At 39.2% G+C, this 16251-nt stretch overlaps 1 protein-coding gene and 1 long non-coding RNA gene across 2 annotated transcripts; one reads left to right on the top strand and one right to left on the bottom strand.

The window, feature by feature from the left end:
* The first annotated feature begins 670 nt into the window (after positions 1 to 670).
* Positions 671 to 9577, top strand: MCEE (methylmalonyl-CoA epimerase). Its single transcript, XM_076348341.1, has 3 exons — positions 671 to 727; positions 5669 to 6006; positions 9380 to 9577. The coding sequence occupies exons 1-3, from the start codon at positions 697 to 699 to the stop codon at positions 9530 to 9532; spliced, it is 522 nt and encodes a 173-aa protein (XP_076204456.1). The 5' UTR covers positions 671 to 696; the 3' UTR covers positions 9533 to 9577.
* LOC143165067 (uncharacterized) lies at positions 6460 to 16214 on the bottom strand. Its single transcript, XR_012996197.1, has 4 exons — positions 16063 to 16214; positions 15732 to 15918; positions 13226 to 13327; positions 6460 to 6538 (listed from the first exon to the last, which is right to left on the bottom strand). It is a non-coding gene; the product is annotated as an uncharacterized LOC143165067 (long non-coding RNA).
* Between the last annotated feature and the right edge of the window lie 37 nt (positions 16215 to 16251).

Here is a 16251-nt window from a genome sequence, read left to right as displayed (position 1 = left end):
TATATTTAGGGTGTATCACAGCAACTTGCAATGTCCTACGTGCCTGACACAACAGGAACAGAGCACCAGAAGACAGCCCGCTCATTGTCCCGAGTCTCTTTTACACAATGCTTTAGTCACAAAACTTTCTCTCTCTACAGATGTCCCCTGCTATAGCTGGCCTCTTTTGTACTTTCTTTTCCAAATAAATACAGTGCCCAGCGCTGCCCCCGCAGAGGCTCGCAGCGGCACGGCTGAGGCTCGCTGCACAGCCGCCTCCCCGCAGTCAGGCACAGGCTTCAGCTCCAGCGCGGCCGCCCCGGGCCGTGCACGCTGGCTGGCAGCGGCCGTAGCGCCCGCCCCTGCCCGGTGGAGCTTTCTCCTTCTAGGAAAGGCACCGGGCAGCTGCGCCCACCCGCCCCAGCGAGGGCTCACCAGCCCCTCGGCGTGAGACAGCCATTGCCACCGCCGGTGCCTCGTACCAAGTCGCTCCGGTGGCGCCGGCCCTACAAACACAGACCCGAGCTGCCACCGCGCCGAAGGGCTCCCAGCCCGGGCGCGCCTTCAGCTCTAGGCGGCCGGGGGACGGCTCGGCTCGGCCCCGCCGGGGACGGGGGCGGCGGCCGCTGCCGTGGTGACGGCGGAGGGCGGCCGCTCCCCCGCGCCCAGGCCCCGCCTGCCTGCGGCCGGGCTGGGTGCGACCCGCGGGGCGGCGAGATGGCGGCCTCCCTGGCGCGCGCGGCGGCCGGTAACGCGGGGGCCGGCGGCGGGGCGGGACGGGGCGGGGCGGGCGGCGGGGCCGGCGAGGGCCGGCGCGGCCTCACGCCTCGGCACGGGGCGGCCACGGGCCGCGGTGCCCGCTCCGGCCTGGAGCTCCTGCCCCGCGGCAGCGGGCACTCCGGCTTCGTGCTGGGGCCGGGCGGGTCGCCAGGGCGGGATTGCGCCGTCCCTGCCCGCCCTGAGGTGCGGGAGCGGGCCGAGGCTCTCCATGAGAGCCTTACAGGCCGCAACAAAACAGAAATGCTTTTATACATAAAAACAAGGTCTTCTGATCCAGATGACAGATATATTAACAACTGACATCATCTGGCTTAGGATAAACTTATGCAGCAAATTCCAAACTTAATACTTAAGGCGCAAGGAGGAGCTTGTCTATTTAAGGTACAACTTGGAGGTCAAATGCAAAATCATTTCCCGTTCGTTATAATTAACTGGACTGTTCACTCTCTTAACAGTAAGGGCAGGATAAACTCACCATAGCTAAACCACACTGTTTTACTCGGTAGCCGTAGGCTGCAGGAGAAAAGTGCATGAGAGACTCGGTGCTGTCAGTGATAGATCAGCGGGATATTGGGAATGAAAACACCTTTGTATAATTGCACTTCGATGGAAGAAACCAGGGCTGCAGCAAAGTGAGACTCAGTTTCTAGGAACTATGGAGCCCATGTGATTCCCAAAAGCCACCTCCAGCACAGAGCAGAGCAGCACTATGGATGACCTAAGCCTTACTGGCTGGTAAAGTTTCCAAGATGCTAACGCCACCTTGAAATTGCTGGGATTTAAGAATGGCCAGACTATAACCCTCTCTCCATTTGGTCCAGAGAGCCAATACACAGCCCCTGTACGCCAGACTCCCTATGGCGACAGCAATCCTCTCCATGCTTGGGAGTTTTTCTCAACCTGAAATGGCTTACAATAGAGCAGTGCCCAGTGACAACGTTCCCCTTACTGCAACCCACAGCGAGAACATGACTGAATTCAGTTGGATTTGGCTTGCGTTTGATTACTTAGCCATGTAGGTCAATGAACACTGCCCCACAAAAGGAGCAACAAGCCCATGCATAAACATTTGAAGGATAAGGATCTCATTTTATTGGTACAACTGTACATATTTAAACTCTGATGTGCATAGTACTAGTAGATCAGTCAACCATTAATAGAATAAAAAACAAATAGATACATTTAAAAATTTTTTTCAAATGAAGCTGAAGAAGGTGACATACATTCTGCAGTATCACTGAGGCTAGGAAGCCAGCAATCATGTATGAGAGCAGGGTCAGCTGAATCTTCTCTAAAGGACAAAATACCTAGAAAAATTCAGATTTGGTTGTCAGTGTTTGAAAAATGAGGTCTTAAAAAAACACAGTAAGGGCAAATGCTGCATATACCAGGACAAGCAACTGCATGTGTGAATTTGGTCAGCATACGCAAGTTTTTCAAGCAGGACAGATACTTGGATAGATACTTTAGTCACAGTGTCCATTGGCTTCAAAAGAAGCAGAGAAAGTATTTTTTTTAACACTGGAGAAAGTTAAGAATTACTTGAATAATTCTGTAAGTCAGTGGGGAAATGCTTTTGTGATTGAAGAATTTAGCCACAACAGTTAATAGGACTAGTTTTGTAATATATGCATAAATGTAAGTGTTTCTTTCCTGAAACATTAAAGTGATGGGGTTTCAATCCAAAGTTTGCTGAAAAGCTTTCTTTTTCACTGCAGGGTCATCTTTTGATTATTGGGTTAGAAGAAGATGATTAGAATTTTAAGCAACTAATCCATATAGTTACTAATCTATATAATGCAAAAAAAACACAAATGCTTTTTGTTTAATCTCAGTCAATTCATGCTGGTAATTATGGGTTTAAAATTAAAGCTCTATATGCATATGACTAGAGTTAGGATAAATTCACAAGACTTCATAAAATAAAGTAAAAAAAACCCCCAAACCTGCTGAAGAGTCCTCTGCCCCTACACACTCATAGTAAAAATATATAGACTTCTACCACCCAATCCATTAAGTGAGAGGAGGAAATGGAGAGATGAGTAAAAAATACTGTCATATATATGAGTGGGCATTTAAGTATCTTTGACTTTACAAGAATCCTGGGAATATACTTCACTTTTTCAATCTATTATCTTTCCAGAAAACGCTACAAAAATCAAATGTTTCTTAGGCAGAACAACAGAAATAGTATTTTCTATTCTTGTTGCTATTGCTTCAGTAATAGCTGAGTAACAGTCTGTGTCTCTACTTTCTGTCAATTTACTTGAAAACAGACAAAATACAAATTAAATTATAATAACCATGTAGTCATATGCCCTGTGTGAAGTACAGCAAGAATTACAGATGGGAGATGTCAAAAAGAATGGGAAAAATCCTAGCCTTTCCCATCAGTAAAGATTGCTTGAAAAATCTACATTAGTAGCATTTCTACTGAACTGATGTCTGTTGATACTTGGAAGAAGGAATGAAACAATGAAAGGCTCTAGGAAACAGAACAAATGATAGAGTAAGTGGTCCTTATCTTTCAAAGGATTTTTCTCTTTTGGAGAATACTGATGTCCTCTAAGTGGAAAAGTATCTCTTGCTTCAGCAAGAATTGAATCAGGTCTTAAGAAATTATTGTAGGAAACAGAGTTGCTTAGGTAGAATCTTAGGTGGACAGAAAAGACTGTATGGCAGTTTTGGGTTTTTTTTTCAATTTTTAATACATTATTTACTCTGGTGATCTGGTCAAACTTAATTATCCATGCCTCTAATTATGCCAACTAGATACTGCATATTTCTTATTTTGTACATTTTAAAGCATTGCGTAGTATTGCTTCCTTAGGCAGTCACTTTGTTCACCCCTGATACAGATGCATTTAGATGGCAAGTCTGTCTACAAAATAGTTTCAGCACAGACATTGAAAAAACAAGAGTTTTTCTTCTGTGTCCAAGTTGCTAGGGGATTTTTTTTAACATGTAAAAAGTTGAAAAGTACTTGGAAATACTGAGTTGCTCTACTCTGCCAGTATGGTAGCCTAAAGGTAACAAGTGACAAAGAATTGTCCAGAACTTCTGGCTGTGATGAAGGAGATGACAGGATGTACAGTGTGAAAGGCTGGCAAGAAATACTTCAGGGCAGTTACTTGCAGAACTGGACAAGCTTCTGGAAATAGGAATGTAGGATGTTGATTTAGTATTATCAAATGATTCTGAATAGACTTACTTTTGTGATACTAAGTCTTTGGAAGTATGTGCATTGCATGTTGTAATTTTAAGTCTCAAATACACACAAACACTTTTCCTTCCACCACAGCACAGCGCTCAGAAAGGCTTAGATTTAAGGCCTGCATCAATTGTCTTTGTGAAGAAAAATTAACTGATAGCTGTAGAGTCTTGAATTCATGTGAAATGGTAGTTCTCAGTTTCATACAGTGAAGCTAGCTGATTAATTACAGCTACTACTAATCTTACAAAGAGTCTGAAAAAATGTAAGCCAGGCTATCCTCAGAGTATTTCAAAGCATCCAGAATCCCACTGCATCCTTGGCACAATCTCTTAGCAAAAGAGCACATTTGTGAATTTAAAGCTAAGAATGCCTCAAAGACTTCCAAAATGCTAAGATACCTCTAGCTTGGCCTTGAGGCATTGGGAACTCTGACCTGACCTAAAGCAAACTGGCATGAAATTAAAGTGCAGCTTTTATGAATATATCCTTTCACCTAATTCCAATTCTGGTCCTAGAAACAACTGATATGATCACAATTTCTCCCCCACCCCCAACATCTCCAGATTCTAGTACTCTGACAGATTAATTTTTAATGTAATTCATTTGCAAGTATCCTCGTTTTATATCTTTTTTTGGTGATTAAAAAAAAAAAAAAAAGCAACCCTAGAACTATTTGTGAGCAACACAGCAATTTGGCACAGATAGTGCAAAGTTCAGTTCTGCCTTGTCAGAGCAGTCTGTGAAGAGTTCTGCAGATATCTAAGCAGTTTTTCATGGCACTGGGTTTCTCCATGACTTCTCTATCTTTTGTCTACGTTAGCCCTTAGTGTCATATGGTCATCCAATAATTTTTTTGTAATTACTTTTTCATTTATGATGAGCCAAATCATATTACTTTTCTTTTGTAAGTCACACTGAAGTCAGTGGCACTAGTTGCACTAAAAAAGCTATTATGATTTTGACCTTTTAAAGATAATCTTCTAAATTGTTATTGGTCAGTTGGACATGATGTTGTTCACAGTACTTAGAATCGAAATATTTCTAAGCATCTTGAAACAGGTCAGTGAAACTAAGTATAAGACCTGTATGGCATGTGAAAAGTAAGAAGGGCAAATGACTTAATCATTGGAGAAAGAGAAAATAAGAAATCAAACTCAGGAGGTTTTAGGAACCCTTAAGCCTCAGATGCAACATGACATTTCTTTCCTTGCTGGAGTTAGTTCTGACAGCTGAGAGCTCAAGTCTTTTATCTTTTGGATCTTGCAGTATCAGTTCTGTCCAAGGTTTTGATTCCGTTTTCTTGTTTGTTATAATTTCTAGATGTATAGGCATATCCTCATTTCCTTCTCTATTTTGTAAGAAGCTCTGAAAAATTCAGAAGTCACTTTTAAGTACTTTTAAGACTGTTACATTTGGCCATGTATTCCTCTTTTTAACAGCCATATGTAAGCATTTACACCAAATTTGTGGTGGGTTTTTTTTTTAATACTTCTGAATAATTACATATATAATTACATAATTTTCATTGAGCTGTTAGTACTATGGAGTAATTCTTTCCTTGGTCTCAGTCTACCTTCAGTTTTGCACACTGGCGTGCTTATGACATAGGAGTTATATAGACCTCATTAAAAGGGGAAAGAGCAGATATTGATACTTTCTCAAAAGCATTGTATCAGTGCTATTCACTTTTTTCAGGGCTTCTTACCAGATTGCAGACTTCAGCTCCCACAATACGAACTCTATCATCGAATTCGTTTTCTCAAAACATTCCAAGCTGTTTGTGGAAACTGGGCCGACTTAATCATGTAGCAATTGCAGTACCTGATTTGGAGAAAGCTCAGTCCTTGTATAAAGATGTGTTAGGAGCACAGGTGAGCGAGACTGTTGCTCTTCCCGAACATGGTGTCTACACTGTTTTTGTGGAGCTGGAAAATACAAAACTGGAACTTCTACATCCTTTAGGAGAGAAAAGTCCCATTGCAAGCTTTCTGCAAAAAAACAAGACTGGAGGAATGCATCATATCTGCATTGAGGTACTTTAACACAATATATCATGTAATAAGATAGAGATATTGAAGTATGCATAATTTTTTCATAGGTTTGACCTGTGTCAAGTACAAATATATAAGGCTGTCATATTTGTGAGAATTTATATTGCATAAGAAGAAGTCTTAAAAGTGCCTTTTTTCTGTTTTGGAAATCACAGTTCAATTTCATGAGCTATGTGATGATTTTTTCCTCTTTTATGCTATAAAGATTAAATTAGGGAGGGGAGGATTAAGTATCCAGTGTGAAAGGTGGACAAGCCCAAGGGCTTTTGAAGAGCGTGTGACAGGTGTCAACTTCCTGACATAGAAAGGACATACACTGGAAAAAGATGGAGCTGTAAGTTTAAGCTAAGGCATAGTTTAGATTTTCAGAAGTTTCTTCCTGTTTGATATCAACTAAACTTGATAATTGTATACAGCAGTCAAAAAAGATTGTCAGTCGTACTTACCAAACAGCAGTGAAGTCTCCAGAGTTTCTTCTGTCTTGTTCTTCCTTGTCCATCAAAGAGAGATTGGTCTGGAAGTACACAAGATGTAAAGGTGCTGGGTAAAGTAGTTATCTTATTTAGTATACTCATGTTTTAGTGTAGATGTTTGATGCAAAACTTCATGCTGCTTCCCATGACATGTTTTTAATATTTTACAGATGAGTCTTGCAAGCTTTATTATTTAATGCAAAGTGTAATAATAATAAAAAGTAATGGGATTACTGTTGTAAGTAAAAATTGTTTTCACATAAAGACCAGTGTTTGCAGTTGCATACTTTCATTGAGAATTGAGAAATTTTGCATACACGCATTGCAATTTTTCTTACATTGTTTGCCTATTTGCAGATGTTCAAGAATAAGAAAATTAATGCTGTTTAAATTGACCCTAAATTGTATTCCTAGGCAGTTCTGCTATAGAAATGTGAAAGACCTCAGCTGAACTTAGGAAATGGGGGGTGTAAAAGAAGTGATTTGCAGTAAGACCAAAAAAACCCTCCAGCCCTCTCTAAGACCAGTGGTACTTACTTATAGGTACAAGAGAAGGAATTTTCAGGCATTTCTCAGCAAAAAGAGCTCAAAGCTCCCAAGGGTTTCAAGTATATGTAATCCCTTTTAAGACATTTCAAGAAATATTTGCTACCAGCTGAAATTGTTCTATGTAGATCTCCATTTTGTATGAGAGATGATCTTGTTGCAGATAACCCAAAGATGGCTGTCAAGAGAAGTCATACTGTTAATTATGAAAATGGAGAAGAATGGGACATGCTAATTATACCATGTTGGACAACATAGAAGTGTTGTGTGAAAAAAGAAAATTTCTAACTGTATACAGTAGGTCAAACAAGCCAGGAGTCATAATCTAGCAGTTAATTTCCATTAATCGGGTGAGCTAGTGCTACTTGCAGCCAGATTTTCCTAAATGAAGTCTTGTAACTCACTAATAGATTCTCTATGCAAAAAACCAAACCAAAACAACAATTAAGAAAAAGATTGTCCTAAGTCCCTCATGTTTGTCTCCACATAAAAACAAATGGAAGATTATAGACTAATTTACATGGAGAAAAAAGTAATGCATTGTTGACCTGGTGTTTAAGTGGGAATGAAAACAGATTTGGTCACTACCATAGTCAATCAAAAGATATTAACCTCCCTCCACCAATTTTCCATTCTCCTCAGAATGGGAAATCGTACAATTTCAAAGATACGTTGTCTTCTGAAGTTGAGCAAAAATAGTTTCCAGAAAAACTATAAAAACTTCAGTGTCGATTGTTCATTTGAAATTTAAAAAATATTTTGTAGAAATGTCTTTCTATGAACAATTTTATTGCAAAAAGCTGAATTGTAAAAATTCTTTCCATACTGGAGAGGAAGCCTGACAAGTTTATCAAAATGCTTTTCATTTCTTCCTTATGTCTTATTATTCAAAGGAAAATTTTAGACAGATGTTTTGATAGGGAATTTGTTTCAGACAGAATAAGCATTTTAGGAAAAAATTAAATTATTCCTGACCAACTATAATTGAATTTAATACCTGCAATGAAAAGCATGGTGGATACTTGGTAGAATAAGAGAGAAATCTGAGCCTGATACTCTCCTAACACGGATGCATCCACCGGCTTTCCACTGTTTACTCTCACAGCTTCCTTGGGGATGCAGTAATTCATTCCAGCTGAGCCCAGACACAGTTCCTCTTCTGGCCATCTCTGCAGGACAGGAGTGGCAGCTGCAGTGGCTTTTCTGCTTGGGGAAACAACCTGGAGGGGGCTATGGCACACATTACGTGTGCTGTTTTATTTTAGATAAAACTTGACAGTCATTTCTTTTTTTTTAGCAGACTGGTAGTTGTGTGTAGGAAGAACTGTAGTGAGTTCAGAATTTTCATGAACAAAACTGCTGCAAATGAGTAGCAATTGACTGATGTCTGTTCCTCTGAATTCAAGCTAGGTATTTCCTTCTTCCCTACAATGGCATCATGCAAGTTTATTCACCAAGTTATGCCCAGACACCTCTGTCTTGAAAAATAGCAATGCTATTATTTTAATTCTAGGTATTTATTGATTATTGACTATTGGATTTGCTAAATTGAGTGCTAATTTTATTATTTCAAAGAATGAATGCATTTAACGTTTGGGAAAATCCAAATTTCATCTGATGACATGACATCAGACTTAAGATCATATTATACAGCATAGGCATGTTTTTGTTAATTATGTATTTCTGCAGGAAACTGTACTGAAATATTATGTTAAAGGCTGTTATTATAATTAAGTTCAATAGGAAAACCAGGTCATATTCCAGGTATGTTTCTGATCATTCCAAGGTTTTTCTTAGGAAACTTTACGAAGCTTAACCTACTCAGGAGGAGGATATATAAATCTAAAAGGGACTTTCGTTTTACCTTCTGCCCATTGCCCTCCCTTTTCACCAGCATCTAGTAAGTCAGTGTTCTGTCATCAATTAGATGGAGGCATTCTTCTTTAGTTATTGGTAGTTTGAAAGCAATATGATCTTCTTAGTAATAGTAATGCAGAGTTTAGCTTATTTATGGAGTCCTTATAAAGTAACAACATAAAAAAATCAATGGGCTTTGTGTGTGAGTGATTTTTGTTTAATAATTTCTTAAATATAGCACAATCTATTTAAACAATATTTTATAAAATCTTCAAGTAACAAATGCAAACTTCTGTAGGATTTTTATTTTTAAGACTAGATATTTTAAAACTGTTTTATAATTTAATTTATTTTCAGAATTATATTAGAATTTAGAAGTAACATTTTAGTAAGGAATTATATTATTGCTCCTAAATGTAGAATCTGCATAATACAGTGTACTATGTTAATTTGTGTGAACTGTATTTTTCTTTTATAAGGTTGATGACATAAAAGCGGCTATGACAGAACTGAAGAAAAAAAAGATACGAATATTGAGTGAAGAGCCAAAAATAGGTGCACATGGCAAACCTGTGATTTTTCTTCACCCTAAAGATTGCCACGGAGTCCTTGTGGAACTTGAGCAAGCTTGAGCTGTAATATTCATAAATAAAACAACAGATTAGTTGTGAAGTTACTGAGCTGGTGCTGGGAATATTAATGTGGTATTCAGTCTTTACAAGTTCACTGTAGTTCCTGTAGATTAAGTACAGCTTTTGAATACTGAAATAGTACTACAGATTTAGGGTCATTTTCTTTCTTGTTGTTGTTGATCTGATTTTCAGAATTAGTATGTTGACATTTCTTGAATTCTTTGTGATTCTAAAGACAAATACATGAGCCAATATGTAATACAGTAATTTATGTTCTGTTGCCTCATGTTTGCAGCATGGTTTTACCTCTGTAACCACAGAAATTGTACAGTTTCTAGGTCATCCCACATTATTTTGTTCTACATTTCAGAGTAGAGACCCACTTCTCAGTGACAATATAGCTTAGATATTCCCTTTAGAAATAAAGGAAAAAGGAACAGTGTATTTTCTGTTTTCACCATTCACCGTCTGTGCTTCACACTGATTCATTGGTTCATGCAATAAAAAAATCCTTACGTTATTGTATGGGTGTCTGCAATCAGTAAGTAAGTTTTCCTTGGCATAACAATTACTGCCAAGAAAGTTACCATGCATAAATCATCATTTAGTTGTTTTATGAACTCTGTGGATATGCAGATAATGCGAGAAAAGTACCTGAAATGTATTTCAGACTGTAACATACTTGTCGCATTTTAGTTTTTTAAGGTATTGACTATTTGTTTTTCAAGCTCTATCCATAGGAAGATATCTGGGAGAGACCTGAACAAATAGTGATTAATCTTTTCACTTACTTTATAAATACTGTTTTCCTATGCAAAAGCACTTACAAAATCAGTGGAAAACACAAGCCGTCTAAGTCTTGGTTATGTACTTGGTTATGTACACTGTCTTTAACATCAGAGAGCATGCCAGCATACTTATGTTTCTGATAGGCTGCAGTCACAGTTTGTTGACTTACTCGTGGACAGACTTGGCTTTACTGGTGTATGTTAAGCAAGCAGTGTTTGTCCTGATACTTTCTTTTATAGGTATGTTTTGACACGTCAGCTGTAGAAATTGAAGAGTTGCTGTTTCTTTTGCTAGTTTCCTTAATCCTTAAAAGTCGTATTTTTTCCTAGCTAAACCACAATCTGAATTTTATGTTTTCCTACATCTCTACATATACAGTGAATAGTCTCAGCTTGATATGAAGTAAGTTCATTTTGGTCTAGGAGAATTTTTATTTAATGGAAATGGAATTATTTGTGTTCTGTGTCATGTTTGCTCCAACAAAATACAAGTTATAATGTTGACCTGAGATTTAAACAGGGCTTTAAAGACATTGATGCTTCCTCACAAATTTTACTTCTGAAAAAAACTCCACAAAGCCATGCATTTTTTTTAAACAAGAGTTTTGTACTCAAAATAAATACTCCTTCCATCATATTTTAAGAAAAATAGAGTCTTCCACAGGGTTCTTGCATTTCATCAAATTACTGTTTATAGGGTAGTTTGTGATCTAAATTCTAAATTGCTTGAATTTAGAAATCCTAAGGCTCATGATGGAAAAGCAGGATGATTTGATATTCCTGAAATATGATTCTGCCATTCTAGGAGACATTCTATTAGCAAAGCTGCTTTTGTCTTTCCATTCTTTCAAAGACGGGGAGGCATCTTTTCTGCAAAACTAGCATAGGAATGCCAAGACTAGAAGCCTCGCTGGTTACATGTCAAGATAATTGAACAGAAGTCTTTGAACCTAATACCCTTAGTTTGGTGCAACAGAAAACAGGCCAGTCCTCCCTAGGTTCATACTCCATTTCTTGGTCCTGTCTGAAGGAGATGGAATTTTGTGTATGACATCTATCAATACACTCAGAGTAGTAGCTTGATATAGTACTAGGGAGTGGAGATTTTGAGTAAACAATACTTACTCCACTTGCCTCATCGTGCTCCCCATCCTATTAGCAGAAAGAGACTTGTAATGCTTTTAGCTAGTAACCAGCAATTTTCCTGACTGACTGCAGTGGGGTTGCCTAGCACTAAGTCAGCTGATGTATTTTGTTCATCATAACTAAGTCATGCTCTTATCTCATTCACAGTTTATACATTTCATCTGACTCCTCCTAAGGTGGAAGTGAAGATATTAACAAAGAAAAAGAAAAAAGACAGTTTAGGTCTATAAAATTAGTCAATACCCAAAACTGGGGCATGCTTATTACAAGCTCTTACCATTTGGTGGGATCAGACCCCCTTACTTGTCTGGGTATGCGCTACAAGATATGGGCATTTCCACCTCTGGAGCTCTAGACTTGGAAGGAATAGCCAAGAGAGCTTGGACAGCTGAAGAATCTGAAGACAGCTAAGACGCACTGAGAGAAGTTTCCTGTTCATAAGCCTAACTCCCATAGACTTCAGTGGGAACAGGATCAGCCCCTATACTTGTAACAAACTTCTAGTCCTTCACCTTAAACAAGAGAGCCTTCACAAGTCATTCTTTGTTCTGACTGTCTAAGGGTTTGGGGGGGGGTTTAGATATATGGGCCTTACCCTTTGTCACTGCCATGATTATAAAAGGGGAATAACATCTAGAAAAACAGTGGAAATTCAGGGATGGAAACTGGAGCAACAGAGAACTGTGATTTGTTTCTTCCAGTGGAGGGACATTTAATGATATACCCCTGTTGCACCAGTATGCAACTTCTGGAAAGAACAACAGTGATTCAAATAACTGGAGCCTGATTAGCTCGGAAGGGAATTAGGCTTTGACAATGGGTATTTGTTGGGGTTTTTTTTTCCAAAGGTACGATGAAACCTTCTTTTCTGATAATGTCAAGCTTTTCAGAAGATGAAGTGTTAATATTTTGTCGGTAAATTTTGTCACGCTTGGGTCATTTATGAAGTGCAAGTTCCCCGTTCCAATCTCTCCATGTGCCTTTTTTCCCCTCTGAGTGGAACCATGTTCCCATTTTATGCTGCCTAAGGCAGACAAGACACATTTTTCTGGACTCCATCAACATTACTCAGGCAGCTAAAGGGCTCATAATTAAATGATGCAAAATACCTTTTTTGACTTCCTCTATGCAACCCTCAAATCTCTCCTAGGTGGGAGGAGGAGAACAAGCTGTGGAATGAATCCCATTCCGTATGACGAGACAAACCTAGAAGCAAACTCAAAAAGCTGAGAAAAGAACTAACTACATGCCTTTAGAAGCTAACCTTACAGTTTTGCAAATCTGCAATAACTCTGGTCCCAGCATGCTTATACTGTAATTAATTCACCCGAATTAAAAAAAAAAAACACACTGGGTATTTCATTCTGAATTCAATTGCTTTCATTATTACCATATTTACTCAATTTATCACAAGTTTTGGAAGAATGTACTGTATCATGATGCCACAGCTACAGTGCTTAATACAGTTAACGCAGCCTGAAAATTTAGAAAGCTGTGAATGAATTACAAGAGGAACTGAAGATGGCACTTGCTTCTGCAGACCACTTCCTGGGTGGATAATACTTCTCTGTTTAACGCTGAGACTAGAGTTTACTTTCTTAATGCACATGCAGAAGCACTGCTGTCTGTTGTTAAGGGCAGTCCTTGGATTTGGACTTTATTGCTAAGATAGATGAATGAAAGTTGGTGTGACCAAGGAAGTCTCATAGAAAGACCAGGAAACATGGAGATGTTTACAATATCTAGTTGAGGTACTTACAGTAGGTGCTCTGAATCATTTCCTTGGTGCTTCATTTGATTCTATCCTTACAAGAAATTCTTCCTGTAGTGATCTGACTTGGGTTTGTTGGACTCAAGAACCCTTAATTAAGAGAAAAAGCTAGAGTTAATTGTTTCAATAAACACTCGATTCTTTTACCAAAGCAGTTGTCATGCTGGCCAAATTATTAGACTGTGAAACAGAAGAAATCCCTAAAATGGTAGCCCTGGTGCTTCTCATAAGGGTGCTGGGTGGCACTAGACACAGAAAGGTAACCGACAGTTTAAACTTGGAACATTGAATCATATAAGATTAATATGGAAATGAAAACTAACAATATATAAATTAATTGGCCCAATGTTGACATTTTAGAATGGAAGACCTCACCTTCTTAGGAATGCAAAATCTGTCACCTTTGATAAGCATTTTGAAAGCAGTTTGAACATTTTATGAAACATAAATTTATCGTATTGTGAAGGAGGGAGGTTTGCCTCCTGGGATGGTATAATCCTTAAATATCTATAAAATGATGTCATCTATCTAGTTTCATGTTCATTTGCACTGTCTTGCACATTGTTAAACAGCATTGTTAACTGCAAAGTTTATAGCATAGTTTTACAAGTGAGGAAAAGTTCTCTCAAACATTTTAAAGTAATGATACATTTTGAAGCACTTCATGACTTTTCTAGGTGTGATCTGAAGTGTAATCTAAAGCGATCTTTTAACTGTTATGCTTTGTTAACATAAAAATAGCACATAAGTACTGAAATCTTCTATAAAATAGATCTTTAATGAAGATTTTTACTTATTTCTAACATTTCATTTTTTCAGTAATAAAGATAGGTTTAAACCATGATTTAAAAGAAAAGTTCTGAAGTAACTAGTAACTGTGGGTACTCTGAAGGCATATGTGATGATGCACAGTTTGCATTAAATAGGGGGAATATCCTACTTCTGCATGTGTGGCTGGCTTGTATGGAAAAGATTATTTCCAGAAATTGAAGAGTAGTAGAGAAGTGCATTATTGGACTGATATCATGCACCTTATTTTTACCTTCCATTTTGGTATGTAATTTTCTATAATAACCATCTGTCTGAGTCACTGCCTCCAAAATGAGGTGGAAGGAGAATGTTTGTTAGGAACTTAAATTTAGGAAATTAAAAAATACATCCCACTTCCTTTGGGACCCCTGCAGTCTTTGAGAGGTCAGTTGTAGTACAATACTTGCAGCTGCAGTAACTTCAAAACGAAAACACGTATCTGCCCTGTCAAGCTGGGAATACTGCTTTTGGTATATTGATTGAGAAAGTGAAAACTTCCTTATATACATGAGGCTATTTCATCAAGTTAACAATTTTGAGAATTAATAATATGAATTAAAACATGATTTGCCAAATGTTTAAACAACCCATCTACAGATTATCTGTAAGTTCCTGTAGTTCTGTGTAAAACATACATGCATTACAGTTTATATAATGTTTGAGTTCTCGTTATCTTCAAAAGAGAACCAAATTCAGTCAGGTAATTAGGATATAGAAAGGGACAGATGAGAAAAGTCACCATAGAAAACCATGATAGAAAATAGCCTCTTAGTAGCAAATGGCTACTCTGTAGTTAGTGAATCTTAACAGAAATCTTAACAACTAAACAAAAAACAAGAATTAAAAAAACACAAAATGGTGTTTCCATGAAGGGCCTTTGCGTGTACATGGAATTTGACTCAGTGCTAAGCAACTGGTATAACTACCCCAGGGCAAACAAAAGCACACCAAGTTGGACACATAGCTATTATAGTGAACACTGATATCTACTTGATTGGAATGCAATATCATGACATTAAGACAGCTTTTCACTTTTGCTATCATAAGATTACTTTTTACACACAGGAATAGCTAAAAGTCTCAAATTTGCATACTTATGAGCAAGTCCTGTCATAATTGGCCTAAGAGCACTTGAGCTCACATATGTTCCTTTATATACAAAGTAATCACCACCACCTAGCTGCGGTAGAAAGATCTAGTAGTTTCTAATAAAAGGCCTGAGGAACCAACTATGTTCATCAAATGTTCTTGGAGAAACCCGCTTCACTGAGCTTTTAAATATTACACATCGCATCTTCCATTTTTAATCTTTATGAGGGGATCTATTTATTATCTGCACAAAGACATAAAAATCATGATTTGATCTCATAAATCTGGCTGTATGATGGAATGTGACTAAGTCCAGTGCTGTCTCCTGCTGAAATGTTCAAACTTTTGGTGTTTAATTTGATTTTTGTTGCACTGGAGCACCTCAAGCAACAGGGAAACCTGAGGTCATTAACTAGCAGAATTACATAGCTAGCATTCAGGAATGCGCTTCACAGAGAAATAGCATGGAAGATTCACAGAAAACAACATATGCTATGGCCCACCACCGAAGCAGGGTCCCTAGGTGTACAGACCGCTGGTGCAGGGTGGCCTCACTATGCGTCACAGCAGGACTGGAGGCCTCCAACAAACATACCTGCATACCACTGCTGCTTGAGGGGCTCCTGAAGGGTAGCTGGACCAAAGGGTTGCTCCATCCTGCAGGCTGGGGGTGCAGGAGTGACATGACCTGCAGCCAGCTCTCCTCAGTGTCCAGGTCTCGGCCAGCTCCTCCACGGGCACGTGTGAAGCTGGTGCAAAGCTGGGCTTCCAGCCTTCGGTATCTGTGGCAGAGCATATTTGACAAGTTAGTCCATATCACCAAGCCACCCACTTTTTGTGCCATTTTGTGAGAAACTCAGGGGTGTACAAACATGGCATCACCTCACCGGCCCTCTGTGAGGCAGCGCACGGAGTTCTGCCATTACCTCTTCCAACCGCGGTGGGAGCAGGCCGACCAGGACCCTGCGAGCGGAGAGCAACGCCCGCGCTTCGGGGCACGAAGGCTGGCAGGCAGGGCCGGGGGCAACAGAGCGGCGGGGGCAGCGGGACGGAGCGGGGGCGCTAAGGCGATGCTGAGGAGAGGCGGGGGACTTCGGGCCGCCCGCCACGCGGGC

Source organism: Aptenodytes patagonicus, chromosome 10 (assembly GCF_965638725.1).
Source record: "Aptenodytes patagonicus chromosome 10, bAptPat1.pri.cur, whole genome shotgun sequence".
Taxonomy (NCBI): domain Eukaryota; kingdom Metazoa; phylum Chordata; class Aves; order Sphenisciformes; family Spheniscidae; genus Aptenodytes; species Aptenodytes patagonicus.
The sequence above is the reverse complement of the archived record's forward strand: the minus strand, read 5'-3'. Positions and strand labels throughout refer to the sequence as shown.

Coding starts and splice junctions, on each gene's coding strand:
- MCEE (XM_076348341.1), top strand. CDS start 697: ATGGCGGCCTCCCTGGCGCGCGCGGCGGCCG. Junction 728..5,668: donor CCTGGCGCGCGCGGCGGCCG/GTAACGCGGGGG, acceptor CACTTTTTTCAG/GGCTTCTTACCAGATTGCAG. Junction 6,007..9,379: donor TGCATCATATCTGCATTGAG/GTACTTTAACAC, acceptor TTCTTTTATAAG/GTTGATGACATAAAAGCGGC.